General features: G+C 50.1%; 1 protein-coding gene and 1 pseudogene across 3 annotated transcripts in view; one reads left to right on the top strand and one right to left on the bottom strand.

The window, feature by feature from the left end:
* LOC307097890 (dCTP pyrophosphatase 1-like) overlaps positions 1-26756 on the bottom strand; it is a 447295-nt pseudogene that overhangs the window by 56053 nt on the left and 364486 nt on the right. The window lies entirely within an intron of this gene.
* FBLN5 (fibulin 5) overlaps positions 3388-26756 on the top strand; it is a 70207-nt gene continuing 46838 nt past the window's right edge. The window contains exons 1-4 of one of the 2 annotated variants that reach the window (XM_079769771.1): positions 3388-3883; positions 7787-7841; positions 9418-9469; positions 12812-13066. In XM_079769771.1, the coding sequence (XP_079625897.1) occupies positions 3867-3883; positions 7787-7841; positions 9418-9469; positions 12812-13066 (379 nt within the window). In that variant the 5' untranslated portion in view covers positions 3388-3866. Of the gene's footprint in view, positions 3884-4314; positions 4389-7786; positions 7842-9417; positions 9470-12811; positions 13067-26756 lie in introns of those variants that run through there. The other variant, XM_079769770.1, reaches the window with a different exon arrangement.

The following is a 26756-nucleotide window of genomic DNA, read 5'->3' as shown; positions in this document are numbered from 1 at the left end:
CATTGGCATCTTCACTGGCCAATCAGAGTGGCTTCATAAGGACCAATCAGGGCCATGCTATTTGGACCAATCAGACTGTGCAAATTTGGATTCCTAATTTGCATAACAATAGACCAATCAGAGACAAAGGCAGGACTTGATAAAAAGCAGCCTCCCCTTTGTCTGGACAGAGCCCACTTTTGGGGGCTCTCAGGTTTGCAAACTGATTATCTGGATAGTTTCTCCTTGAGGACACCCCATATTGGGGATTTCTGTTGGTATTAGATTGGTGGCAGTGAACTTTTGTTGAAACAAGGCTTGGTAAACTGGAAGAATGAGGACTCTAGAATCAAAAGGGCTTGGTTTAGGCTAGAGTTTGGATTGTTTATTATCTGTGTGGACATAGTGTCTCTGGGTCTGTTTTTTTTTTTTTTTTGCAAATTGGAGGGGGGGGGGTGGTCAAAGGAGAGGGTGTGTGTGGAGTCCAGCATGATCATGAACATTCAATCATGTCACCTTCCCTGTTTTACATTCTCTCTTAGAAGGGCAATGTGATGTAATTACTCTTGGACAGTGAAAAAATAAATAATTTAATATTAGCAGTCAAAATATATCATTACTTTTATTAATTTTGTGAAATTTACCCCCAATTTGAAGCATCAGCTTAAAAAAAGATAGCCCATCTGTTTTCCAATCCACAGCACGGTGAGGAAGTTGAGTTTCACTGGAGCCAGGAAGGCCCCATTCAGCAGATGATAACCTCTTACCTTGACGTTGCAGTTTACATTTTGTGAAGTTGTTCTATAGTTGTGATTGTATTTGATTCCAATGATGGGAGGTGAGGTAGATGTTAGGATCTTTATTTTGCACCAAAACAACAACAACAACAACAAAAACACACACACACGCCGAAACCGGTTTGGCTCAGTGGATAGAGCGTCGGCCTGCGGACTCAAGGGTCCCGGGTTTGATTCCGGTCAAGGGCATGTACCTTGGTTGCGGGCACATCCCCAGTAGGGGGTGTGCAGGAGGCAGCTGATCGATGTTTCTCTCTCATCGATGTTTCTAACTCTCTATCCCTCTCTCTTCCTCTCTGTAAAAAATCAATAAAATATAAAACACACACACACACACACACACACACACACACACACACACACACACCAAACCACTTAGAAAAGGCAATGATGGTATTTAGAAGCCAGAAGGGTCACTTAGCAGTTCATGCTCAACACACCTCATTTTCTTTTTAAAAATAGAATTGCTAGATCAGGAAATGCTATGATACTGTTCATTCTGATGTTAGCAGGACATCTGATAAAACCTCCTACCGAAGCTTTGTGGACAAGATGGGGAAATGTAAGCTGAGTGAGAGAAGTGTAAGGTACAGAGGAGTTCACAAATCCTAACCGTCCACATCCCTGTAGCCAGATCCAGATTTAGCATATTCCCAGCACCCAGAAGGCCCCTGGGCCCCTCCCAGTCACTACCCTATTTGATTTCTATATAAGTGGAGTCATCCAATATGTACTCTTACGTGTCTAATATTTTTTTATTGGTTGCACAATACTTCATTATTGGAAGCTCTTTATTTAACTCTGCTGGTACCCAACTGATGGACTTCGAGGTTGTTTACAACCTTTTGCTATTGCGAACTTTGGGGGCAATGAACAACCTCGTAAATAAATGGACACTCAGCTTAGACAACTGCCAACATTCTGCCATTCTTGTTAGATGTCGCTTTAGAGTACTGTGGGGGCTAAAAAAAATTAATACTTTCCCTCCCACCTTCTAAGTTCTGCTAGCTGGGCTAATAAATTCAGAGGCAGATTAACAGTAGGAAATAAAAATGTTAATACATGCACATGGGGGATTCACATAACCATGAAACGACATTGTTTCATGTGAGACAGCATGGGTAAATGTGACATTTTGGACAAAGTAGAAAATGGGGAACGGAGCCTCAGATTCCAGAAGTGAGAATGGGAGGTTTATAGGTAGCCGAGGAAGGGCGGGACACGTGTGGCTGGTGAATTTTTGCTAGCCCACCCAGAAACAATGAGACACGGGTGGCAATTCCATGAGGCTGCTGAGTCCCACACCTTACGGTTCCCTTCCCTGAGTAGGTCTCTCCCTCTGCATCTGCTGGGCAGTAAAGGGGGCAGGGTCAAAGGTTCTTAATTACCAGCTTAAGAATCAATATACCACCCAGCCAATGTGGCTCAGTGGTTGAGTGTCAACCTATGAACCAGGAGATCACGTTTCGATTCTGGGTTGCGGGCTCAATCCCTGGTGTGGGGCATGCAGGAGGCAGCCGATGAATGATTCTCTCTCATCATTGATGTTTCTCTCGTTCCCTCTCCCTTCCTCTCTGAAATAAATAAAAACATTTAAAAAAATCTATATCCCAGAGGGCAGCTTCAGTAGGATTCCATTCACTTGCCACAACCAGGCCCTTCAGAAGGCTAGACCCGCAGCCTGTGGCTCTCAGCTGTGGGGCCAGGGGGTTCCTCACCTCTCTCAATGGGACTAACAATCTACCATTCGGAGTTTTGGGGGAGAAAGGACCGCACAGCCTCTCCAGCAGGTGGGCTTTGTGGAGGGGTCCTGGGGAAGATGCAGGTGGGGAGGGAGGCGCTCGGACCCCTTGCCAGTCCACTTTGGCCTCCTAAGGAATAGTGTCTCTGGTAAGACTTAAATTTGATGAAAAGGGTTCCAAAGCTTTAAAGAAAAAAAACCTTTGCAACCACCGATCTAATGACTATAAAGGACTTAGCATAGCACTTTGAGGTTCTTATTATCGTCCTGTTTTCCCCGGCTGTCCTTTTCCTCTTTTCAAATCCCTTTTTCAGTTGTTAATATCACCTTCTCTGTTGTTAAGATCACCGAGGGACACTTTTTTAATGAAAAAAAAATTTTTTCTTTTCCCTCTCGAGCCGAATGGGGATAGCATGGACATGTAACTGTGTGTAGGTTTAAGCTGGCCAACGTGTTGACGTGCTACATGGACACTTTTTAATTCGAGCGAGAACCCCGGGTGCCGGCGGGGCGGGCGGGGCGCGCGCCCCGGGGAAGGTTTGCGTTGCACAAGCCGCTGCCTCGCGCTCGCGCCGGCCCGAGGCCGCCGTCCTCCACCCCTTCTGGAAAATCGCGAGTTCCCGTCGCCATCCCCAAGCCTCTGCTCCACCGGCTCTGCTTCCCCAATAAATCAGAAGACTCGAGTCCCTGTCGCGGTGCGTGTCGCGAGCGCGAGTGATTGGAGAGAGGCAACTAACTTTGCACGGGTGTCCCCAGGCCGGGGGCGCTGGGCCCCCTCCCCCGCCTGGGCCGGGCCCGCCCAGCCCGGGGATGTCCTCCTGGGTGGGAAGCCAAGGGTCCGGAGGCCCTCCCAGCCCCCCGCCCCCCGCTCTCCGCACTCGCCCGCCCATCGCCTCCAGCGGAGATGCTGGGAGCCCGAGTGCGGCTGCTCGCCCGGGACAGGGCTCTCCTCCCAGCGCTGAGCCCTGCGTCCTGGCAGACGCCCCAAGATTGTTGTGAGCGCTGTAATCTGAACCAGCTGTGTCCAGACTGAGGCCCCATTTGCATTGTTTAACATACTTAGAAAATGAAGTGTTCATTTTTGACATTCCTCCTCCAATTGGTTTAATGCTGAATTACTGAAGAGGGCTAAGCAAAACCAGGTGTTTTCCCTGTCGGCTCTCCAGTGGCTCGGAGGACCCAGGCTCTCCCCTTGTCCTCTCCACGACTCGCTGTCCCCCCCGGAATTAACTATCAGCGAGCCCCGCGGGCCCAGAAGAGGCCGAAGTTCAGGAACTGCTCCGAGGGTCCCCCCCCACTGCCAGCGCCGTTTCTTTCTCGCTCTGCTCCCCGGCTCGCGCATCTTGGACATGCCAGGATTTCAAAGGTGGGTGCTCCCTCCTGGACGCCTTCCCCCCCGGGGTCTGGAAACCTTCCTGAACACGGATGGGTGGAAAGCGGCGATGCACGGGTCCAGGCGGTGTCAGGATATTGGAAAAGGCGTTAGCTGGTGATGCAATGACATTGCTAATAGTAAAAAGCTGCGCCTCCGTGCGCTTCCTCTTGTTCTTTTGGGAGGTGGGCATTTTATAGTCCGGCTTCAGAGTCCGCATCCGACCGCGTCTGCAGGCGCCTCAGCGCTCCATCCCTTTCTTGTCCGAAAGGGCAGCAAATCGAGGGTGCCGTTTTTTCCAAAAAGTCACGTCTTTTTTTTACATTCGGGAGACCCATTACTGGTCCACCAGCCATTCTTTGGCTGCATCGGCGGTTGGACAAGCGAAGGGGTGAGCTGCACATCCCGGGGCTAGGTCTGCCCTATATGTGGGCTCCAGGGGCATGCGACCCAGAAGACTCAGGCCGATGAAAAGTGGGCACGGCAGACAGAACCACATGTAAGCAAACGTTTTGCTTTTCTTTAAGGAAACTGCAATTCCAGTCGAGGGGATCCTTCAACTTTGAAGAGCTTGAATCTAGATTCTATCTGCACAGTCTTTACTGAGCAAACTCTTGACAATGTAGCTGCGTTATTTTATTTATTTATTATTTAAAATATATTTTATTGATTTTTTTATTTTTATTTATTTATTTTTTTTACAGAGAGGAAGGGAGAGGGATAGAGAGTTAGAAACATCGATGAGAGAGAAACAATGATCAGCTGCCTCCTGAACACCCCCTACTGGGGATGTGCCCGCAACCAAGGTACATGCCCTTGACCGGAATGGAACCTGGGACCCTTTAGTCCACAGGCCGATGCTCAATCCACTGAGCCAAATAGGTCAGGGCAAAATGTAGTTGCTTTAGAGACAGACAGAGAGAGAGAGAGAGAGAGCGAGAGAGAGAGAGAGAGAGAGAAAGCATATGCTGAAAACTAAGCTGTAATAATGTCATCCAGGATTGGGGACACAGCCCTGGTCCCGTGGGTCTCAGGATGGTGCACAAAGCGGGTGGGCCCTCTGTTTTCCAAAGTCCCAGGGACCAATTATGAGCATCAGAGGTTTCCCGGGTTTCCTCGAGTTAGTTTATTTTTGTAGTTTTCTAGAGCTTTTCGTGACAAGGTGCCACTGTTTGTGACCTGTGAGAGCAGCACGTGTGGGTATTATTTCATTTTTCTGGAACACCCTCTCCGTTAGCCTGGCCGGTAGCCTGGAGCTTACCTGGCCCCCAGGACCCAGCCGTGGCTCCTCCTGGAGGCTGACCTCTCCGAGGGGACCTGTCTCCGACGGCTCTCAGCCAGAGAGAGCGGGGGAGTCGGGAGTAGGGGGAGAAATGAGGTTAGCATGCCTTTTCCACTAGCTCTTGAAGTCCACTGCATTCAGGCAACCTGTTCTGTCTCCAACATAAACGAGACAGGGTTTTATAACCAACCGAAAGGAAACTTCATGCGAAGAAACAGGAAAACATTGAAATTCATAATATACAGCCTGGAAAATAAATTTGTTATTGTTCTTTCATTCCTTCCAGATATAAATCTGGCTGTCGCAAATATCAAAAAGCCCTGGGATTTGGCCCCGCACTTTATAAGGTCGGAGCTGTCTCCAGCGTGCTAGGACCTGGCTCACGCAGGCACTTAGAGGCAATGAAAACTGGTGGATGCTCAGGGTCTTCTTTCTTTGGGTTGGAGACGAGGTGGAGGACTTGGGCTTGCAGCTTCTGGTGCCACACCAGGGTTTTGTTCCCTGTGGATGTCTCCTTAATTCGAGGGCCCACCACGGACCCAGAGCTGTTGATTCAGATGAGCCTCGTGTTATAGATGGAGTGGGTTTTGTAATCTATCAAACACCCTTTCCATGAAGGGAGGGATTGTAAAGTGGAGGTGTATTTGACAGGAACAGGCCACTGAGTCCAACCAGCTCCCGGTGCTCTATGCAAGAAGCCTTCAAGGTCACCTCCTCCAGGAAGCCTTCCCTGACCTTCCTGTCCCTAACTCCCAGCCTGGCTCTCACGGCCCTCAATGGGCATGTTTGTCAGTGTCCTAACCAGTGATGGCGAACCTACACGCGTAGCCATTTCTGATGACACGCGGCCGCATGCCGAGGATGAAACATTTGCTGCTCCTGAGGATGAAACATTTGCGACTAGAGTCTTGGAGTTAGTTTTTTCCTCAAAGTGACACACTACCCGAGTTATGCTGTTTTTTGGCGAAGTTTGACACACCAAGCTCAAAAGGTTGCCCATCACTGGTCCTAACCAACGTGTATAGACATTATTGATTCGTGTGGCTCCCCAACCAGCTCTCTAGAGCAGCGATTGGGTCCTAGTTTTGTGGCTTTTCTGCCTAGGGTTTATCCCTGCAAAGGGTAGCGACTCAGACAAATCCCTGTTGAATCGTAACACCACATACAGCTCCACTTGTGTATAGATTTTGTATATGTTTTTTACCGCCTTAGTCACGTTTAAGCACACAGTTCAATCGTGTTAAGTCCATTCACACTGTGGTTGTGCAACCAACCTCCCGAACTCCCTTCATTCACTTTGCAAAACTGACCTTTATCCCCATTCAACAACTACCCACTCTCTCCTTCCTCCAGCCCCTGGCAACCACCATTCTGCGCTCTGCCTCTCTGATTTTGATTGCCCCAGGCGCCTGCTATAAGTGGAATCACACAGTGTTTATCTTTCTGCGACGGGCTTATTTCACTTAGCAGGATGTCCTCAGGGTTCACCCAGGATGTGGCGCGCGTGTCAGCATGTCCTTCCTTTTTAAGGCTGAGTCGTAGGCCGTGGGACGTAGGTACCACATGTTGTGTGTCCATCCGCCCACCCATGAGTGAAAGGTTGTTCCCATCTCTTGGCCCTTGTGAATAATGCTGCTTAGGAACGTGGGTGCACAGGTATCTCTCTGAGACCCTGTTTTTTCATTCTTTGGGGTGTATACCCAGAAGTGGGATTGCTGGATCCTAGGGTAATTCTATTTTTCATGTTTAAAGAAACGGTCATCCTGTTTTCCATCGTGGCTGCACCATTTCACATTCCCATCACAGGTGCTCACGGGTCCCAGTTGCTCCACAGCCTCACCACGCGTTCCCCGCTTTGTTGATTCTAGCTCTCCTGACGGGCGTGGCGCTCCAAAGTTCAGTGTTGCAGAGTGAATGAGAGGATTTCTGGAGGAGGTAGCGATGCTGTATTTTTAAAGCATATTGGCGGCTATAATTTTATGGGGAAGAGGTTTGTGTTGTTGAAGGGTGGGGATCTCCGGCGCAGAGAGGTTTGGTGGTTTGTGGATGAGTTCCCTGCTGTGCTGCTGCTCCTGTAGCCCGGGTCCCCTCTCCTCCGCTCCCTCGGGGGCAGCGTGATCACACTCCCACACTCGGGGATTGGGTGACTTTCCGGCGACACCTTCCTTCGGTGGGACCCGTGTGCCTCCCATTTGCACTTTCCTTTCACCGTCTGAGGGCACGAGGCTCCTTCCCTCTGTGACTGGTTCAGAATAAAGATGTTTGAACTCAGGTCGGTCTCCCTGTGTGACGAGCGAGGTCAGAGCAACTGGCCAATACATTGTCATTACCACAGCCAGGGGGGGGGGGGGCGGGGGGGGTTAGATTTGTGCTTGGAAGTAGCAAAAACCTTTTATTTAAAAAAAAATGCCGTCTAACACATTATCTGAGCATATGACACCAGTGGAAGAGATGGGTCTGTATGGGGTGGTTGGGGTACCTGGGGTCCCCCCATATAAGCACAAGGTGACCTCCCCGTTGTAAATGCCCAGCAGCAGGAGGTCCGTGTGCGCCCGCAGACCTGGCTCCTGGGAGTATCCTGGGCATTTATTTCGCTTTTTTTTTGCCGTTTGCAGGATTCTCACTGTCACCATTCTGGCTTTCTGTCTTCCACGTCCTGGGAATGCACAGGTAAGGTTTTCATTTTGTGAATCATCTAGAAGCATGTTAAACATCAGGTTGTCCAGCCACACATGTTAGTATCCTAGGATTTTTTGGGGGGAGTAAGGGGCTTTATAGTTTACCTCGAGCCCTTCCTTACACAGAGATGAACGCTCAGACTCAGAGAAGTTGAGACCTGATCTAGGTGATGTAGTTCACACGTGGCAGGGCAGGGACCCAGGTCCCTGACTCCCAATCCAAGGTTCTTATCATCGGACCCTCCTTCCTCATTTGCGTCCCTCTGGGGGTGTCTTGACTTATCTGAGATGTTATGTGGGATGTGCTCTGGTGTTTTGGGCAGCGGTGCCCCTGCGTGCCTGCCCTTGGCATCCGTCGGTGAGCCCGGAGCCCAGCTCTCCTGAGGGTCATGGGCAGCCTCCTGGCCCGGCTGCTCGGCTTCTTTGCCCCAAGGCGCCAAGGCTCCTGAGCCTCCTCCCAGGAAAGCCGGCTAATCCATCCTGTCCACACACCAACCCTCAGCTCAGGGAAGCCCCACTCCTGACGCCTGGTTCCTGTAACACGGCAGGCTCCCGGGTCTGCCCAGAAGGACCATTGACTGTCGACCCCCACGGCGTTTTCTTTTCTCTTTTTTAAAAATTGATTTCAGAGAGAAGAAGGGAGAGGGAGAGAGAGAGAAACATCAGTGATGAGAGAGAATCATGGACTGGCTGCCTGCTGCCTGCCTCCTACTGCGGATTGAGCCCAGAACCCGAGCATGTGCCCTGACCGGGAATTGAACCATGACCTCCAGGTTCATGGGTCAACGCTCAACCACTGGGCCACACCGGCCAGGCCATGATGTTTTTCTAAATGCATAAAGTTGTAACTCACGTGGTATGTGAAGCCGACAACCCTCGGGGACTGTTGCAGATCTGTTTCTGGAAGTGTCTCTGTGTGATTGTCTTCTGAGGTTGAAATGGAGGCGTTTCCCCAATTCTGCTTTTCCTAGGAAACTGAGTGCATCACTGCGTAGCTTTTATTTTACGTACAGACCTCAGGATCTGGTGGAGGGTTTCACAGGGTACAAAGGACTGGGTGCTGAGAAGGTGAGGTTAAAAGCACCCCAAGAGAGCCATTGCCCTTAAAAAGCAGTCATATCCATTCCCAGAAAGGAGTGGACACAGGACGTGCCTCGTTGGGCAGATCAGATGTGATTATTATTGCGTTTCATGACAAAGCCCCAGGAACCATCTGCTAAAAATAGAGGTTTTGGAGCAACAGTGAGGGAGCTTTAAAAGTAATGCTGAGTATAAAAAAATGTACGAAAATGCAAAAGAAGAAGAAGAAGAGGGAGAAGAAAGAAGGAGAAGAAGAAGGAGGAGAAGGAGGAGGAGGAGGAGGAGGAGGAGGAGGAGGAGGAGGAGGAGGAGGAGGAGGAGAGGAGGTGGAGAAGGAGGAAATAGATATTATAATACAAGTATTAATATTATGGTTGCTTTTTTTCCCCTTGACTCTATTTCCTAAACTTTCTGTGATGCCATTATAATGCTTTAACAGTTAAACAAAAATGAGTGAAATGACCTCGCCTTCTCCTCTCTCCCCGCAGCAACAGTGCACGAACGGTTTTGACCTGGACCGCCCGTCGGGACAGTGCATAGGTAAGAGGCCACGGACGACCCCTCGCCGGGTGGGGACGCTCAGTGACACTGTTGTCCAGGATTGTCAGTCTGTGTTCGCCTTGCCCATGGGAGAAATCAGTGCCCCGAAACAGATGAGGTCCATGACACCCTTCCATCCACCACCTTCTCTGTGCCCATCCCTTAACCGTAAGCCCTGGGAGGGGGCAAAGATGAGTAAGAATTGACTCCTGTTCCCCAGGATCTCTCCATCTGTGTTAGCTTCCTTTGGCTGCCATAATAAATTACCACTGACTTGGTGGCCTAAATAACACACATTTATTATGTCACTGATTTGGAGGTCAAACGTTCCACAGAGGTCTGCCAGGCTCATACTGAGGTGCCAACGAGGCTTTGTGCCTTCCTGGGGTGGGGGTGGGGGGGAGTCCATGTCCTCGCTCATGTGTATTGCTGGCAGAATTGAGTTTCTTTTTATAAATTGAGATACAGTTGACATATAACTTTGGTAAGGGTAACCTGTCCAACATGTTGATGTGATGTACTTATACATTGCAATATGATTACCACCATAGCATTTGCTAACACCTCCATCACATAATGTAATTCCCACTTCCTTTTTGTGGTGAGAACACTTGAGAGCTACTCTCGTAGCAATTTTCAGTCATACAATACAGCACTGTTAGCGACAATCACGGGGGGGGGGGGGGGCGGGGTGCATCGGGTCCCCAGAACTTACCACCTTATAACTGAACATTTGGGCTCTTCTACCAGCCTCGCCCTATGTCCTCCGCCCCCAGCCCCTGGCCACCACCATTCTACTCACTGTTTCTAAGTTTGGCTTTTTTAGATTCCACATGTAAGTGAGATTGTACAGCATTTATCTTTCCGTGTCTAACTTATCTCAGCATGACGCCTCCAAGACCCACCCATGTGGTAGCAAATGGCAGGATTTCCTTCTTCCTTGTGACTGAATGACATTCCTGTGTGTGTGTGTGTATGTGTGTGTGTGTGTGTGTGTGTGTGTGATATCTTCTTTATCCATTCATCTACAGAGGGACACTTAGGATGTTTCCACACCTTGGCTATTGTGAATAATGCTGCCATGAACATGGGAGTGTGGATCTCTCTTGGAGATCCTGTTTTCATTTCCTTTAGATAAATTCCCAGAAGTGGAACTGTTGGATCAGATGGTAGTTCTGCTTTTAACCTTTTGAGGAACTCCCATCCTGCTTTCCCGCAGACTTGGCTCCTTGTGGTTGTAGGACTGAGGCACCTGTCTTCTTGTGGCTGTTCCCTGGGGACCCTTTCCAGTTTCCCTCCCTCACTCCTTGGCTCACGGTCCCTCCCTCCATCTTCAAAGCCAGCACCTCACTAAGTGCCTCACAAGCTTCTAATCTCCTCTTTTTCTGTTGTTACATCCTGACCAATCCTTCTGCCTCTTCTTCCACTTTTAAGGGCTTACACATGATTACAATGGGCCCACCCAGATGATCCCCTCTCAAGGTCAGCTGATTAGCAACATTAGTTCCATCTGCTACCTACTTCCCCTTTGTCAGGTAACCTAATGTAACCATGGGGTCGGGACAGACATATTGGGGGCTGTTCTCCTAGCACACCATCTAATGGGAGAGGTACACCTGGGTGCAGTTGAGGCAATAGCGATAGGTCCTGCAAAAGGAGGAGAGGATCCTCCTTTTGAATCGGATCTATCTATCTATCTATCTATCTATCATCTATCATCTATCATATATCTATCACCTATCTAGATATATCCAATTCAATATATATCCAATTATATATGAGATTATATATGAGAAGAATGAGTAGGACCTGAGAAATGGTATTCCAGGTGGAAGGACCAGCATAAGCAAAGACCAGGGGTGGAAAGGACGTTGAGAGTGTAGAATAGTTTGTTGTGGATGGAGCATCGGATACATAAAAAGAATAAGGCAGTCCTGCCTCAGATATATATTTAGCTTTTTAATTATATTTGATTTAGGCCAAATCATATATCTTTCCCGAGCTCACGTCAGCTCAGAGAACCAGAGGGGAGATAGATGGTTTAAAAAAATGACAAGTGGTGAGGAATAAAACCCTGCCCTGGAAAACCTAGGTCTGAAGAGGATGAGGCTATGCCCAGGGGCACAGAAAAGGGAAGCACCCATCTTTTCTGACCCACCAGGATTTTTAAAAAATATTTTTTATGATTTCAGAGAGGAAGGGAGAGGGAGAGAGAGACAGAAACATCAGTAATGAGAATCATTGATTGGGTGCCTCTTGCATGTCCCACACTGGGGATCGAGCCCACAATCTGGGTATGTGCCCTGACTGGGAATGGAACCGTGACCTCCTGGTTCATAGGTCAATGCTCAACCCCTGAGCCATGCCAGCTGGGCCTGCTGACCCACCAGCTTTATGGGTGATTTCAGACTTGCAGCTATTGAATGAGGCATTCAGAGCCTCAACATCTCTCGTTCCCAAGGTGGGAGCTGGTGGGAGTTGCTCAGGTGAGATGGCTGGGAGGATCTGTCAGCATTTAGGCATCTCTCCCCCAGCCTCCTGTCCCACAGGGAGCAGCCCCCAAGGCTAGCGACAGGGCCCAGTGTGGGGGGCAGGTCAGCTGCTCATGCTGGAGCCAGAGTTCAGGCCTCCCCTGCACTGGCCTGGCCCAGGAAATCAGGTTTTCTAGAGCACCTGCCTCCCCTTCCAGGCATAGCTAGCAGAACACCAGCCTGGCCGGAAATGGGCCTTGTTGCTGGTGCTGTGTGAGCTGACTTTCAAGTAAGGCTCCACTTTCTTAACAAGTAACCAGCTCTCGGCCAAGCCTTGTCTTTCTTGAAGCAAAGGACGCTTTCTCCGGCCCAGCTGTGATTCGGAGTGGAAATGGGAGCGATTCTTAGGTGTATCCCAGTGTTTCCTGAGTATCCTGTGGGCACACCAAAGTAAGATGCCATGCCCACAGATAAACTCTTTCTTTCAATAGTTATATCTTTATTTTTACTGTTACCTTCTATTTATGCTCATTGATGGTGTTTTTCATTTGCTGCAGTCACGAAAAAGTTTTAAAAATATGTTTACTCGAATTTCAAATGTGGGTTCATTTTTTAAAAAGTATTAAGCACGATAATACAGGTTTTTGTGGATAAGGCCAAGGCCGTGGTGGTGGTATTTGATGGCTGATGTTTGGGTGACGCTGGTCAATTTGACTCAACGTGTCTAACCTTTGGGAGTACCTGCGGGCGATGAGCCAGGCACTGTTTGGGCGCTGATGCCGGTAAAGTGTTGGGGTTCTCCGCGGCTCTGCCCCGTGCACAGTGTGGCCAGGGGCCGCTGACGCCCGTCCTTTCTTCTGTGGCCTTCCAGATATCGATGAATGCCGGACCATCCCTGAGGCCTGCCGAGGAGACATGATGTGTGTGAACCAAAACGGCGGGTACCTGTGCATCCCCCGAACAAACCCAGTGTATCGGGGGCCCTACTCGAACCCCTACTCCACCTCCTACTCAGGTCCATACCCAGCAGCTGCCCCACCGCTCCCGGCTCCAAACTACCCCACGATTTCCAGGCCTCTCATCTGCCGCTTTGGATTCCAGATGGATGAAGGCAACCAGTGTGTGGGTGAGTAGCCCAGCACTTGGGCCCCCTGTCCACTGTGCCCGGCGAAGGCCACGCCCTCATCCAGCAGGTTCATCCCGACAGGTTATTAGCTGCCCTTCATGCACCTGTGAAACAATGACTTGCTTTCTACATAGAGTTTTCACTCTTAGCGGGATGTCTCTGGGAAACTTCTCACCTAGGAGTAGTTTAGTTTGCTGTGTCATTGAAGTTCTCCAGAAAGCCAATTTATCTACCTGATTATCACCTATCTATCTATCTATCTATCTATCTATCTATCTATCTATCTATCACCTATCTACCTACCTATCTATTATCTATCTATCTATCTACCTATCTATCTATCACCTATCTACCTACCTATCTATTATCTATCTATCTATCTACCTATCTATCTATCACCTATCTACGTATCTATCTATCATCTATCTACCTATCTTTCTACCTATTTATCATCTATCCATCTATCTTTTGATATTATCTATTTATCCTCTATCTATTTAAAGACCAGGCTCCTATTTTCTCTGTGCAATAACAAATGCAACTTGTCAAACTTAGTAAGTGAACCCCAGAATGAGATCGAGAAAGGACTAGCGCTTTCTTTCCAACACCCTCACCCGTGAGTGGAATGTGTGCTCCTGAAATAAAAGAAGCCGTGAGGGCCAAGACCAACCGGTCTGGAAAGAAAGTGGGTTCCTTGAGTGGGGACCGATGCCCTCTTGGCCGAAAGGAGCCTTGCTGATGGGAGCCGGGAGCCTGAGTAGGCCTCTGGGAGAAGGAGTTTGCCTTGAGGTCCCAAAGGAGCTGGTGAGTGGTGTGATGGATGCCCTGGTGAGCTTTGGTAGTCCCTGGCCAGGGTGACCTTGGCAGAGGGTTACCTGGCATCCTCCCTGGTCACTTGGCTGTGGTCAGACCAGAACCTTTGCAACTGTCTCCAGCTTTGGGAAATGGAGTGATGGTGACTCCATGTACCTCATCTACAAAACCTGTTTGTACCTAGAGCCCCATTATAAGCATATTTACAAATGTATACATACCCTGTTTTACCAATATGGTTTGAGGAGTATAAAGCATACATAGGAAATAGAAAAATGTAAGGGATGTGATAAAAATTAATGTGAAGTTCTGATATGTCCTTCCTTTACTCCAAAAGTTTAGGAGAACATCGGTCTACTTAGTGAGATTTTTGTTGGACCCATTTGAGAGTTCTGGAGTGATGAGCTGTAACCAACTGTTAGAGGCTGTGTGTGGTGATTTTGTAATGTCTTTTAGATGTTCATGCAAATGAGTGCGTTTATATTTGAATACATGCAAATCACATGCAAACGCGTCTGTCAGAGCTACAAGGAAAAATTGGATACACCTGAACCCAAACTTCTCTGATCTCAAGAGGTGGGGTATCAGGGGCATGGGGTCGAGGGGGACAGCCGGTTGATGGTCACTTGGAATGTAGACGACTATGCAGAGGGAAGGAGTGTGGGGCCCCGTCAAGTCAGGGCTGGCGCTTTGGTGGGGAAGATAGGAACACACTTCCTTATAACAAGCAGCAGAACCACAGACATAGCTAGAAGGGACTTTGCAACTTAACTTTAGCGTCTTCACTTTACAGAAAAGGAGATGTGGACTCCAACGAGTTAGACAGCAGCAGAGGTAGGACGGGAGTCCGCTGTCCTGACAACCAGTCTACATTCTCCTACCTAACGGCACCACAGGCCGCTTGCCTCTGTAGAAAGAAATGATCTCAAAAGCGAGTGCAGAGAAAGCGAGGTTGGGGTGGGGGTGCAGCTCTCCCCTGTGGGGCCGGGCGGGCCCAGGGTCTGTGCACCTCTGTAAGTGGAGAAGGGGTGTAATGACAGGTGGAGCGCTCCGGGTTTTCAGGAGGAATCTGAGTGGAGGAGGGGAGAAGGGTCAGCACTATCTGAGGTCTTGGGTGACCTCACGGGCCCCTGTTGCGGAGCAGCTGGGAAGCGCCCAGGGCTCCCCGACGTCACCCTGTCTCCTACAGACCTCTTCCAGGACCCCAGTGCCCTTGAGAATGAGGACATGGCTGGGAAACCTATTCACCTCCTGGTCCCTAGGATGGCATGCGGTTTTACAGCTTGCAACCTGTCACACGGGAGATGTGGAGCCTTCATAATGGCCCTTTTGTCAGGAAAATACAATCTAGGAACCCTAGTGGGGACTGGCACCGGGCCCGTCCATTTCCAGAAAGTTCAGCATTATGCATTCATAAGTCCGGAGTTCTTTCTAACTTCCCTTCACTCCACCCCACCGTTTCCTGGTTTACAGAGGGTCCTTCTGGGCATTGAAAGGGGTGGCCTCCTGGGCAGGAGCAAGGGAGGGACAGGGAAGGGAGTCTCTCTCTCCAGCACGGTTCCCTCTGGGAAGAGGGATGAGAGAGGTGGGCCTGGGAGCCGGCCACCTGGGAGCAAGGCACGGAGGTAGACAGCAGTAGCCACCGCGGCAGCAGTCATGACCGCGAGCACTGGGTCGAGTGCTGCGCGCTGGCCCTTCATAGGAACGCGCACCTGCCCCTCTCCACAGCCCCGCGAGGCAGGACCGCTATTCCTGTGGGACGCTGACGATGCGAAGCTCAGGGAGGTGAAGAAGATGGGGCCAAGCCAGCACTTGAACCCATTCAGGCTCTGGATGAGGACACTGAGGTCCGGCGGAGTAAAGGTTTTTCAGATCCTCCCAGAGAATCAGTACTGGAGCCATCATGAAAACCTAGGGCCTTCTCTTCTTTTTTTGTTTGTTTGTTTGTAATTAACATTTGTGTTCTGTAAAACTTTGAGCCTAGACAAAAGCAGAGAGAACATCATGGACACACACCTCCTTATGGCCCCGCTTCAGTAATTGTCAGCATAGACCCAGCCTCATTTCTCCTTTGCCCTCACCTCATGGATTTCTTTAAAGCAAACCCCAGGCATCGTCTAATTCAGTGATCGGCAAACTGCGGCTCACGAGCCACATGCGGCTCTTTGGCCCCTTGAGTGTGGCTCTTCCACAAAATACCACGGCCCGGGCGAGTCTATTTTGAAGAAGTGGCATTAGAAGAAGTTTAAGTTTAAAAAATTGGGCTCTCCAAAGAAATGTCAATCGTCGTACTGTTGATATTTGGCTCTGTTGACTAATGAGTTTGCCCACCACTGGGCTAATTTCAGCCTTAACTCCTTCAAAATGTATCTCTCTGGGATAACGTTTCTTGTAAAAAAAAAAAAAATAGCCACAGTACTGTCATCAAACCTACAAACATCAACACCGGTTCCTTTTTCTTATTAAATATCTAGGTAGTGTTCAGATTTCTCTGATTGCCCCTAAATGTCTTTTTTCCTGTTGCTTGGTTTGAATCAGATTCAAACAAGGTCTACAGATTACATTTGGTTGACAACCCTCTTAACTCCCTCTTAATCTTTTTTGTTTCCTTTGCCTCTTGAGAGAGGCTGAGCTGTTTGTCCTGTAGAATTTCCTGCATTTGGGGCGTAGCCGATCGCATTCTTGTGGTGGCATTTAGCATGTGCCTCTCTCCCACCACTTCCCTGGGAGCTGCAAGAGTTACCTCCAGAGACTTGATCCAATTCAGGTTTACTTTTCTTGGCAAACTGCTTTCCAGGTAGCTCCCTGCTCCTTGGTTCCCTCCATGTCCTGGTTTCTTCACCTAAGTCTACAGAAGAGTTTAGAGAAGCAAATGGACATCCCCTTTCACTGTGGCTATGTTTTTCTGAGTTTTGGACCCACTTTCAAGGAAGCAATTTCCTCCCTGTTGCCCGAATTAGCCCTTGTTCTGTTTCTGCAGGTTGGGCGGGACCAGACTTGGCACCCGGGTCCCTTGGGCCTCTGAGTTTCCCTCTCCGCTTCTGTTATGGGTTCCTCGTTGAAGGTGACTAGACCCTGCTCCTTCCGAAACAAAGTTTGGCTTGAGCCCATCAGCCCTTAGTTGTAAATCTGGATCAGTCGGGGCACTTGCAGACAGAGTGAACAGTGACCCAGGAGCCAAGAACGCTTTCTGTTATTTAGAAAACTGGCCTCTTGGCCCGGGGGTGCCCAGCACCAGGGCCACCTCCACAAGGATGGTGGGACTCCTGGCTAGTTAGAGTGCCTCCCGGATCCTGGACCCTTGGCAGATCTGGAGACCAGCTTCTCGGGATGGAGAGCCGGAAGGACATGGTTAATTGGCAAGGAGGAGAGGGCTGCTGGAAGGAAGCCTTGCCTACCTGGAACACCACCATGGCCCAGCCAAAAGGCCAAATCGAACGCCTGCACAGGGTGCCGAGCCGGCCACAAGACATCAAGGAAGCAGGGTGGGGTGGGATTAACAGCATCGGTGTTGAGGGCTCAGGGTGAGCTGAGCCGAGGGCTTGGGGCACCCTGGGTCTGAACCCCCATTCAGGAACCTTCCTTTCATAGCTCACCACCTCTGAGGCGTTTGGTGTAGGTCCCTAAATGTAGATGCCACTTCTTTCTGACTTCATTTCCTTGGGGGCTCAATGTGTCACCTCTGGGTGAACATGCTTAGTTCTGTCCTTGCTAATCAACTTGGCAATGGCAGATCTCCTCACTGCCATGGAATGTTCTGTAGTTGAGAAAGTACCCATTTACTGGCCGTTGGTGATAACGTGGTGTCTTTACTCTCCCGGCCTGGGGTTCGCTGATTGGTCAAAGCGCCCAGGTGGACAGAAAGGAACACATGTGAATCCTTTTGGAAGATGGATGGTTGCTGAGGCTTTCTTCTGAGTTATTTTTCTCTGAAAGCCAACCGGTATTTATCCAAGCAATGTATGTAGAGAACCTCATTGGTGCCACGCTCTGGCCTGGGCACTGAGGGGGCAGGGAGCCCGGGGCTCTCTCCAGAGCTTACTGTCAAGGAAGGGAGAGCAGACATAAAGCAAGCAGCTGAAATACCAGGTGACCGCAGATGGGTTCCTGAAAAGGCGGGGCGACCTTGAGTGGAGAAGGCTGGAATCTAGGAGTCAGACAGGCCTTGCTTCTCCCCTTGATTAGGCCACGCCTGAGCTGTGAGACCCGCGTCTCAGTTTCCTCGTCTGGACAATGGGTACGACAATGCCTACCTCATAGTAACATGTGAAAATGCCTGGTCCGGGTCTGCATGGAGTATCACGCAGAAATACCGAGGGGGAAGGATTCGGGGAGGAGGCAGCGAGGGGCCGGAGATGCTAACCCGTGGAAAGATTCGCAGGGTCTGAAAAGGAGCGCAGGCCTCATTCTTGAAAACCTTTAAGATGCCCTAAAACGGAGCTTGCTACACACCCGCCTTGCAGGGCTTTGCCCTGTCCAGCTCTTTACAAAGACATCAGTCAGGTTCTGCTTTGAAATACCAGCCAAGCCTGTGTTTGTTTAAATTGTGAAACAAAAGCGATGGAAATAGTTCCCGGCAGGTAAGACAAGGACAGGAATACTTAGACCCCAGCCAATGATGTCACAGGCCCTGCAAGCTTTGCTTCTGATTTTCATAAGGCTAGGGCTGTAACTTGAAACCAAGTCCTCAGGATGAGACCAGGAGGAAAATGCAGGAAGCCCGGCTACTGGGATCTTTAGCTGCTGAGGGCTTTGGAACAGGGCAGGCTGAGGAGGAAAGGGGACCCAGGACGGAGGTGGGGGCTGCCCAGTTGGGTTTGCTCGGGTGTAAGCTTGTTCAAGTGCAGCCTCACTACTCAGGCGGCCCCTCTTCCTTCAGGTCTTTTCTAATCCTTGGCTGGGATGGCGAGCAAGCAGTGTAGCCTCTCTGAACCTCAGTTTTTCCATCTGTAAACAGGGATCACAGTAGCAACTTCCGTAAGATATTTGTGAGAATTAAATGAGATAATGCATGCTAATCGCCTGGCATGGAGGCTGGCTCCTGTGCGGAAAGGGTTAAGAACAGTTATTATGATTTTGTTTTCATCATTTCAGATCTCACTGTCGCATGATGCATTCTCCTATTGCAAACTCTGAGTCTTGTTATTTATTCTGTTATTTTTTTTCCCCTCGGGGGATTAGAGTGACTAGCATATGCCTTTTAGAGGGTGGAGGGTTGAATTCTTGTCACTTTTCAACATTAGGGGTTGGGGGGATTTATACTTCCAAGGAGATCTCAGTAGAGAAGGGACCCCCGGGATCATCCGGAGCTGCTCTTCTGGGCCAGTCATGTGCCCATGAGTCAGCACCTGGGGAAATGCAGATTCTGACTCAGCAGGTCTGGGGCGGGGCCTGCGGTCCACATGTCTCACCAGCTCCCTGGTGATGCGATGCTGCTGGTCCACTTTGAGCTGGGCTCTGGTCCCTCTGTCTATTCTTAGATAGGACTGTATTAAGAAAGGTGGAAACTTTATTTTTAAATGTAATTCCCACATTGTTTGAATTTGTTAAAAAGAATGTATTTTGTTTAAACACAAAAAAATCTAAAAGAAAAAAATGTCAGGCCTAAATTGAGGCATCAGTTTAGGACAGGACATCAGTAAGAACTTGGCTTTGATCCCAGATTTGCTATTTATTAGCTGTATGACATTTAAAAAGTCACATGGTCTACATTTCTGGTCTACATTTTATTATTTGCCGAAAGAAGGGATAGTAGGAAATTAGGGGTCTTAATCTAGGGTTTGTGGGTAGAATTTTGATGATTTATTTTCATAGTTTTTTCCCTGCACTAACTTCTAATGAAACTTAGCATTACCTTCAATGGATATAGGCAATATGCTATAGGATTTTTAGCAGTACCTGGGACAGTATTAACAAGAGAAATACAGATAAGTATATATCACACTGTAGCTGCAGCAGTTCTTCTGAAATATTTTGAAGATTTGACATTATGAAATATTATTTTAAAATATCATTCTCATTTACCCCTACTGCAAGTTGTAGAAGATAGTAGACCTGCTGCCAATGTTGTTTAATGCACTGATGAAGAAGCATATATATTATTATATCACAGATATCCTATATAATAAAAGCCTAATATGTTAAATGTCCAGTCATCCGATTGTCTGTTCAACCAATCAAAGCATAACATGCTAATGATATGCTAAGGACGCTCAACCGCTCGCTATGATGTGCACTGACCACTAGAGGGCAGATGCTCTGACTGGTAGGTTAGCTTGCTGCTAGGGTCCGGCTGATTGGGACTGAGCTAGATGGGCCAGGCATGCCCTGGAGCCCTCCCACAGTCCCTCCCCGGCTGGCCAACCTCCCGCGTCCCTCCCTGGCCCTGATCATGCACCGGTGGAGTCCCTGGGCCTGTCCTGCACCCTCTTGCAATCTGGGGCCCCTTGGGGGATGTCAGAGAGCCAGTTTCGGCCTGATCCGCAGGCCAGGCTGAGGGACCCCACTGGTGCATGAATTTGTGCACCAGGCCTCTAGTGTTTTGATAACTGTCTTTCAATATTACTGTTTTCTTTTGTAATCCTATGAATTTCATGGTATATAATTAGAACCAGTATTCTGAGAAGGGCCCACAAGCTTCTCCCGGCTGCAAGGCAAGTTCATAGCATGCACACAGAAGGCTTGAATTCCCCAGACCAGACAGCTCCTAGGTCTCCTCCAGCTCAAGAACATTCTCCTGTTCTAAATCTTGCCAATCCGTAGGGAAGCTAGCATTTGTGTCCAGACAGTCCGGGTTTTCTGTTAACTCATTGTCATCTGGATCGCTCAGTGTTGTGGTCTGTCTCTACTTGCGTTTCCACCAGCCCGTGTGCTCAGTGGCATCTTCTGCCAGGACTGTGTCCGTTCTCCAGCTGTGGGCCCCTCCCACCCACAGCTGGAGCTGCTTTGGGACCTGGCCCTGGCCTGCAGCGAGTGGGAACCCCTGGTGGGGCACGCCCAACCTCGGGGCCTTTGTGTAGTAGGCACTTCCCCGGTGCCCAGCACGGCAATTTTCTCAATGACCTACAAATTTTTCTTGGCTCTCACCTTATGTTCCTTGGTCTGGTTGCATTTCTTTTAATTATGTTCCACTCTGGAATTAGCCAGTTGTGTGTGGAAAACAAGACGTGTTGCAAGAGGCGAGGAGAAGTGTGGACTTCCAACGGCGGGACAAAATTCAGCTCTGCTTTGGAAGGTTCTGGCTAACGTGGGTGCATGACCAGGTCTCCAGAGAGTGCCTGCTGGAGGACAGAGGTCGCGTTACCTGCCAGGTTGGAAACAGCCTCAGATGCCAGGGCGCAGCCCGTTCGCCGACTGGCTCGCCAGGTGTGTTTTCCTTCAGTGGGAGGGGCACGTTCTGGTGCTTCTGAAAGAGGCTCAATGGTCCCAAATATGTTGAAACAGAGGAGGGCGATTGTACCTTCTCTTTTCTCCTCAAAGCTAGTAGATTTCTTTTCTCCTTTTTTCTTTTTAAAAATCTTTATTGTTGAAAGGTTCTATGTCTCTAGATCTATTTTGTTCATTAGTTTATTTTGTTCTTTAGATTCCACATCTGAGTGAGATCATGTGATACTTGTCTTTCCCTGACTGGCTTATTTCGCTTAGCGCAATACTCTCTAAGTCCCTCCATGCTGTCTCACAGGGTAAGAGAGCCTTCTTTCTGACTGCTGCATAGTATTCCATGGAGTAAATGTACCACAGCTTTTTTATCCACTCGTCTACTGATGGGCACTTGGGCTGTTTCCATAGATTTCTTTTCAAATGTCCTTTTGATGGAAGTGGGGTGAGCACACCACTGGTGAGTCCGGGACAGAATGGCTGGCTTAGGGTCTGTGCCTACACTGGTAGCAGGTAAGATGTTCCCCCTTCTTATCTGCTCTGTGGACGGTGTCCGCAGGGCGTCTGCAACTCCCACCCCACCCAGTGTGATGCCAGAAACAGAGCGATTTGGGAGTTCTTTGTGCTATCGGGAATGGCGTCAATGAAAAGAAGAAGTAAAAATTCCACATGAGTGCAAAATATTAGTGTTATGGAGAGTGTGCGCATGAGAGCGATAAAACTAATTCAAACAATAAGTTAGGAATCATGGCTAATGTTGTCGACAACAGCTGCTGTAAATATCTTCTGATAGGCCTGAGTTATACTATCTGCTGCTAGGGAAAGAAAGGGGCTCTTTATTTTCTCAAAGGACCTGGGGGGAGTGGTTAGTAGTCCAGGATGTAGTGGGAGATAGTATGATGCTGTGGAAAAGGCATGGGCTTTAGATTCAGACATGTTGGGGTTCGAATCCCACTCCTGCACAGGTGCCTGGCTCAGGGCATTGAACCCTTAGGACACTAGTACGTACCTTGTGGGATTGTTCGGGGGCTTAGGAAAGGATCTGCTGCGTGTCTGCTGGCCAGGCCTGCACTCCCTCACCCATCGCTGCTGCCACGCCCCTAGCCCCTCCATATGGGGGCAGCGATCTACTTGCTTACATCTACGGACCCCTGCCCAGTCACCTGAGAGTGGGGCGCTTATCCCAGGTGGGAGGTTGGGGGAGGGAGAAGGAGAGGGACTGCCCTTTAGTTTGTGACCATGTGCTGACCTGACCCTTCTCCCCTCCTCCACTCTGACTCACTCACACCGGCTCCCTGGAGCCTTTCTGTGGGGCCTTCTTAGCTCTGCGAATGCCAAGGAGCGACACGGGTCCATTCATTCTCTTCTCTCATCGGCTGCCAGCCTCTCTGGACACGTGGACATGCAGACAGACAGAAAGACAGACTCCAGACCACGCTGGCCCGGCAGGCTATGACTGGAAAAGTGCTGGTGGGCTGGGTTAAACCTTCATCAGAGAGCCCCCCGAATCAGGTGACCTCCCCTGGAAGACCAGCCCCCAGCTGGTCTCCTGCTTGGAGGCAGCAAGGCCACAGCTTCCGGGCAGCCCCCAGGTGTGTGACAGATGGCAGGCAGGTGCCCACGGGCTCTCATCCAGGTGTGGGTGTCAAGAGTTGAGCAGTGGACAGAGGCTTCCTTGGCTGCAGGCACCTGGCACGTGACAGCATGAGCTGTCAATGAGTGATTGCCACCCGAATGAATGAATGGATGAATGAATGGAGAGCGCGGGCAAATGAGAGGGGAGTCTTCACTCATTTCCACACTCCATCTCTCATTACCCACTGAAAGCACCCCCTACCTCTTGCTGGGAGCCAAGAGGGGACCAAGGTCTCCTTGTTCCTTGAGTGCCCTGTGGCCCAGAGCCATGGTCACCACGTGTGCCCATGCCCAGCGTGGGTCCTCACGCCACTGGCACTCAGTGAGTGCTGAACTGAACTGAATTCACACTGTAGCTGAGAGGCTGATGCCTGTGAGGAACCTTCTGGTCAGATGAGCTTTACAGGGTCCCACCTCCGTGCCCCTTGGGGATGTGCCAGAGGGGAAATCCGTGGTGGCTGTGCTCTTCCCACCAGGAGGCCAGGGCTTCCTTTCCCTGCCCTGGGAGGGACTGGCTCCCAAGGATTTGCCTCCAGCCAGGGCCAGCTCCTTGCACAACTCCAGGGGGCGCCATTCAATGGTATGACATGCCATTGGCACCCCTTCCGCCCCACAGCCGGCTTGAGGCTCCTGTTTGTCTTGGAAACAGAGGAACATGCTTGAGGAAGGGTCCCCGGGCCATCTCCTTGGGGGCTGGCAGAGAAAGGACATTCACAGGATTCCTTCCCTCCAGAGGGCCCCAGACATCAGACTGGATGTCAAGGACTGACCTCCCGTTCCCCTCCAGCTGTCGGAGCCAGGCCAGAGGGGAGATGGGGACACCCAGCACTGGGCCCTGCCCCGGCCGCCAGCATCCACGGGCTCCAGGGGCCGGCGCGGGCTGGGGCCCAGGAAGCCGTGAGGCTGGGGGACTTGTCAGAGCTGTCTGACTTTCCTTCAAGCTAGAACATTTGCAGAAACCCAGCCAGAGTTGATTTACGAGCTCCACATATTTCGCAGGTCTTAACACATCCCCCAGGAATCAGTGAGGTCAGACAGAACAGACTTTGCATCCGCAACCAGTAAGAACTTGGCATTTTCAATAGCTCCCCTGGGAATCAGGGCGTCCTAATTGGAGGGAGAGTATATGAAACAATGGAAAGACACACACACACACACACACACACGAAGAAAACCCGACTCTGCTTCATTCCTGCTGGGGAGAAAGATAAGTCGTCTCTGAGCTGGGTGAGAGGTGGCCACTGTGACCAAAGGAAGCATGATGGGCCTGGGCTGCTGGGACCAGCCGTGAACTCAGAGCAAACTTAACAGTGACCAGAGCGTCCTGTCCTGTGTTCTCTGGAGCACGCTCCGTAACTGATAAATAGACGCTGGCGATTATTTATTTAACGTCTCTATCCAGCAGGAACTTTCTGTCTCGCTCGCCCGTTGTGAAAGCTGCACGTGGTGAATTGTACGTATAGGATTCCGATGAGCAAGAGGAATCGATTGTGTCCTAGGCGTCCACATAGGTTAGTTTATTATTATTAATGGGCTTGGTTGCTTCATTTGCCATGTATGGGCTGGGGTCTGTGCTGTGCACACCCATCAGTCAGGCATCATTACTGCCCTGGGGAGTTCCCATTCTCTTGCCAAGAGTCGGGGTGGGACGGTAGGAAACATCCCAACACATACCTCAGCTCTAGCCCAATGGGATGGGGCAGCAGCCAAAGCAGGTATGAGGCTCTCTGCGGGCGCTGGCTCAGAGACAGGTGTTGCACATCTGTGCGTCATTTGATTAAACAGATACTCACCGAGCACATCTCTGTGTCAGACACTGCCAAGTGCTGGAAGGGGATCTAAAGATGAAGGAGACTGTCGCTCCCTCGGGATCTCTCAGCTGAGCGGATATGAGTGGGGGTTGGGGAGGGGAGGATGTACGTAACTCACTAGAGTCTCGCAGGAGCCGGCGTGTGAGGGGTGGCGAGAGCAGTGTTGCCAGGTGCTGTAGGAGTGCCCGCAGGAAATGGGGATTCTGCTCTGGGAATGGGTAGGATGGCCTCGATGGGAATTTTGGAGGCTTGAGTAGGATTTTTATGTGGGAGACGAGGAAGGGCTTTTTGGGTCACGGAGGATAACGTGGACAAAGACATGGAGGCAAGAAATTGCCCGGCACATTGAGGAAGGCTATTGAGGGCCAGCCTTGGTCACGAGCCCATGGGTCACCTGCCCATTCAGGATGCCCAGTACATGGCTGCAGCGCGGCCTTGGATTGGGGGTGGGGCAGGATCGAGTGAGGAGGGGGGGCTAGGAAACTTGGCAGGAGCTAGACTCTGGGGGCTTGGAATGCCGTGCCAGTGGCTCGGGCTGCGTCCTGTGAGCGCTGGCTGTGGAGTGGGAGAGTGGGGTGCTGACATCTCTTTGGAGAAGGTTCCCGGTTTAGGGGCCCAGTGAACTGGGGTCTTGATCTAATCCTAGCCCCGCAGCCAGCTCCGTGGGTGGTTGTGGCTCCAGTCCCTTCTCTTTCTGGCTCTGTTTTCTCATCTATACAAGAGGGGCTGGACCATCGTCCCCAAGGCTGCCCCCGCCCTGACCACTCGGGATGTGAAAACCTTACCACCAGGTGAAGGGGAGCTGCTGGAGGCAGAGATTTTGCATTTAGTCTAAGCTCTGGGGGCTGGTGACTGGCCACCTGGTAATGGCATCACTTCCATGCTCTCAGAGCCCTGGGCAGAGCCTTTCTTTAAGCTTGAGGCAGAGATGAGCCCTTTTCGGAGTCCCTTTAGAAAAGGGGCATCAGTGGAGGGCGTATATCTGATGACAAGACCTGGCCTGGTTCCGTGAGCAATCTGGCATTGCCCTTATAACACCTGGAGAGTCTGCAAGGAGCTGGAGTAAAACACAAACTCCTTATGAAGCCAAGAATCCTCTTAGAGTGACTGGTAGAATGGAAACGTAAGAGTTCCACTATTAGCCCTGGCCGGGCATCTCAATTGGTTAGAGCAGTGGTCAGCAAACTGCGGTTCGTGAGTCACATGCGGCTCTTTGGCCCCTTGAGTGTGGCTCTTCCACAAAATACCACGGCCTGGGTGAGTCTATTTTGAAGAAGTGGCGTTAGAAGAAGTTTAAGTTTAAAAAATTTGGCTCTCAAAAGAAATTTCAATCATTGTACTGTTGATATTTGGCTCTGTGGACTAATGAGTTTGCCGACCACTGGGTTAGAGCATCGTCCCGATACACCAAGGTTGCAAGTTCGATCCCCGGTCAGGGCACATACAGGAATCAACCAATGAATGCATGAATGAATGGAACAGCAAATTGATGTCTCTCTCTCCCTTTTTCCTTCCCTCCCTTCCTCTGTTCCTCTCTCTCTCTCCAAAAAAAAATAAATAAATAAATAAAAAATAAAAAAAGAGTTCCACTATCAGGCCTTTCTGGAAAGTTTCCCACCTCAGACCTCCTAACAGACCCTTTTTAAAGAATCATCTCCATGTCAATTAGCTCCAGAGGACATGCGTTGGCCAGGGACCACGTGGCGCTGGCCTGTGGTCTGTTGGCTTGTCGCTGTGGGAGGCTGGATTCCGTGGTTACGTCCTTAAGCGACTCCCTTAATTTTAATAATTCCCACTTGAACACTGCCTCTCCCTTTCCCCAATCTTTCACATCCGCTAACTCACTGAATTCTCAAATGACCCAGTAGGCAGGCTCACGTTGTTTCCCCCATTTTAGAGAACACTTGTCCAAGGGCTGTGTGACTGCCCCAGCCTCCACAGTTCACTATGGGAGAGACCCACCAGAGGGTAGACTTGCTGACGTTCAGACCCTGCCCCTCCCATAAGATGTCCCAATGCTCTTTGTTGTTCACAGGCGACACTGGCCTCCTTTC

The sequence above is a fragment of the Cnephaeus nilssonii genome (assembly GCF_951640355.1).
Source record: "Cnephaeus nilssonii genome assembly, chromosome: 4".
NCBI lineage: Eukaryota > Metazoa > Chordata > Mammalia > Chiroptera > Vespertilionidae > Cnephaeus > Cnephaeus nilssonii.
The sequence above is the reverse complement of the archived record's forward strand: the minus strand, read 5'-3'. Positions and strand labels throughout refer to the sequence as shown.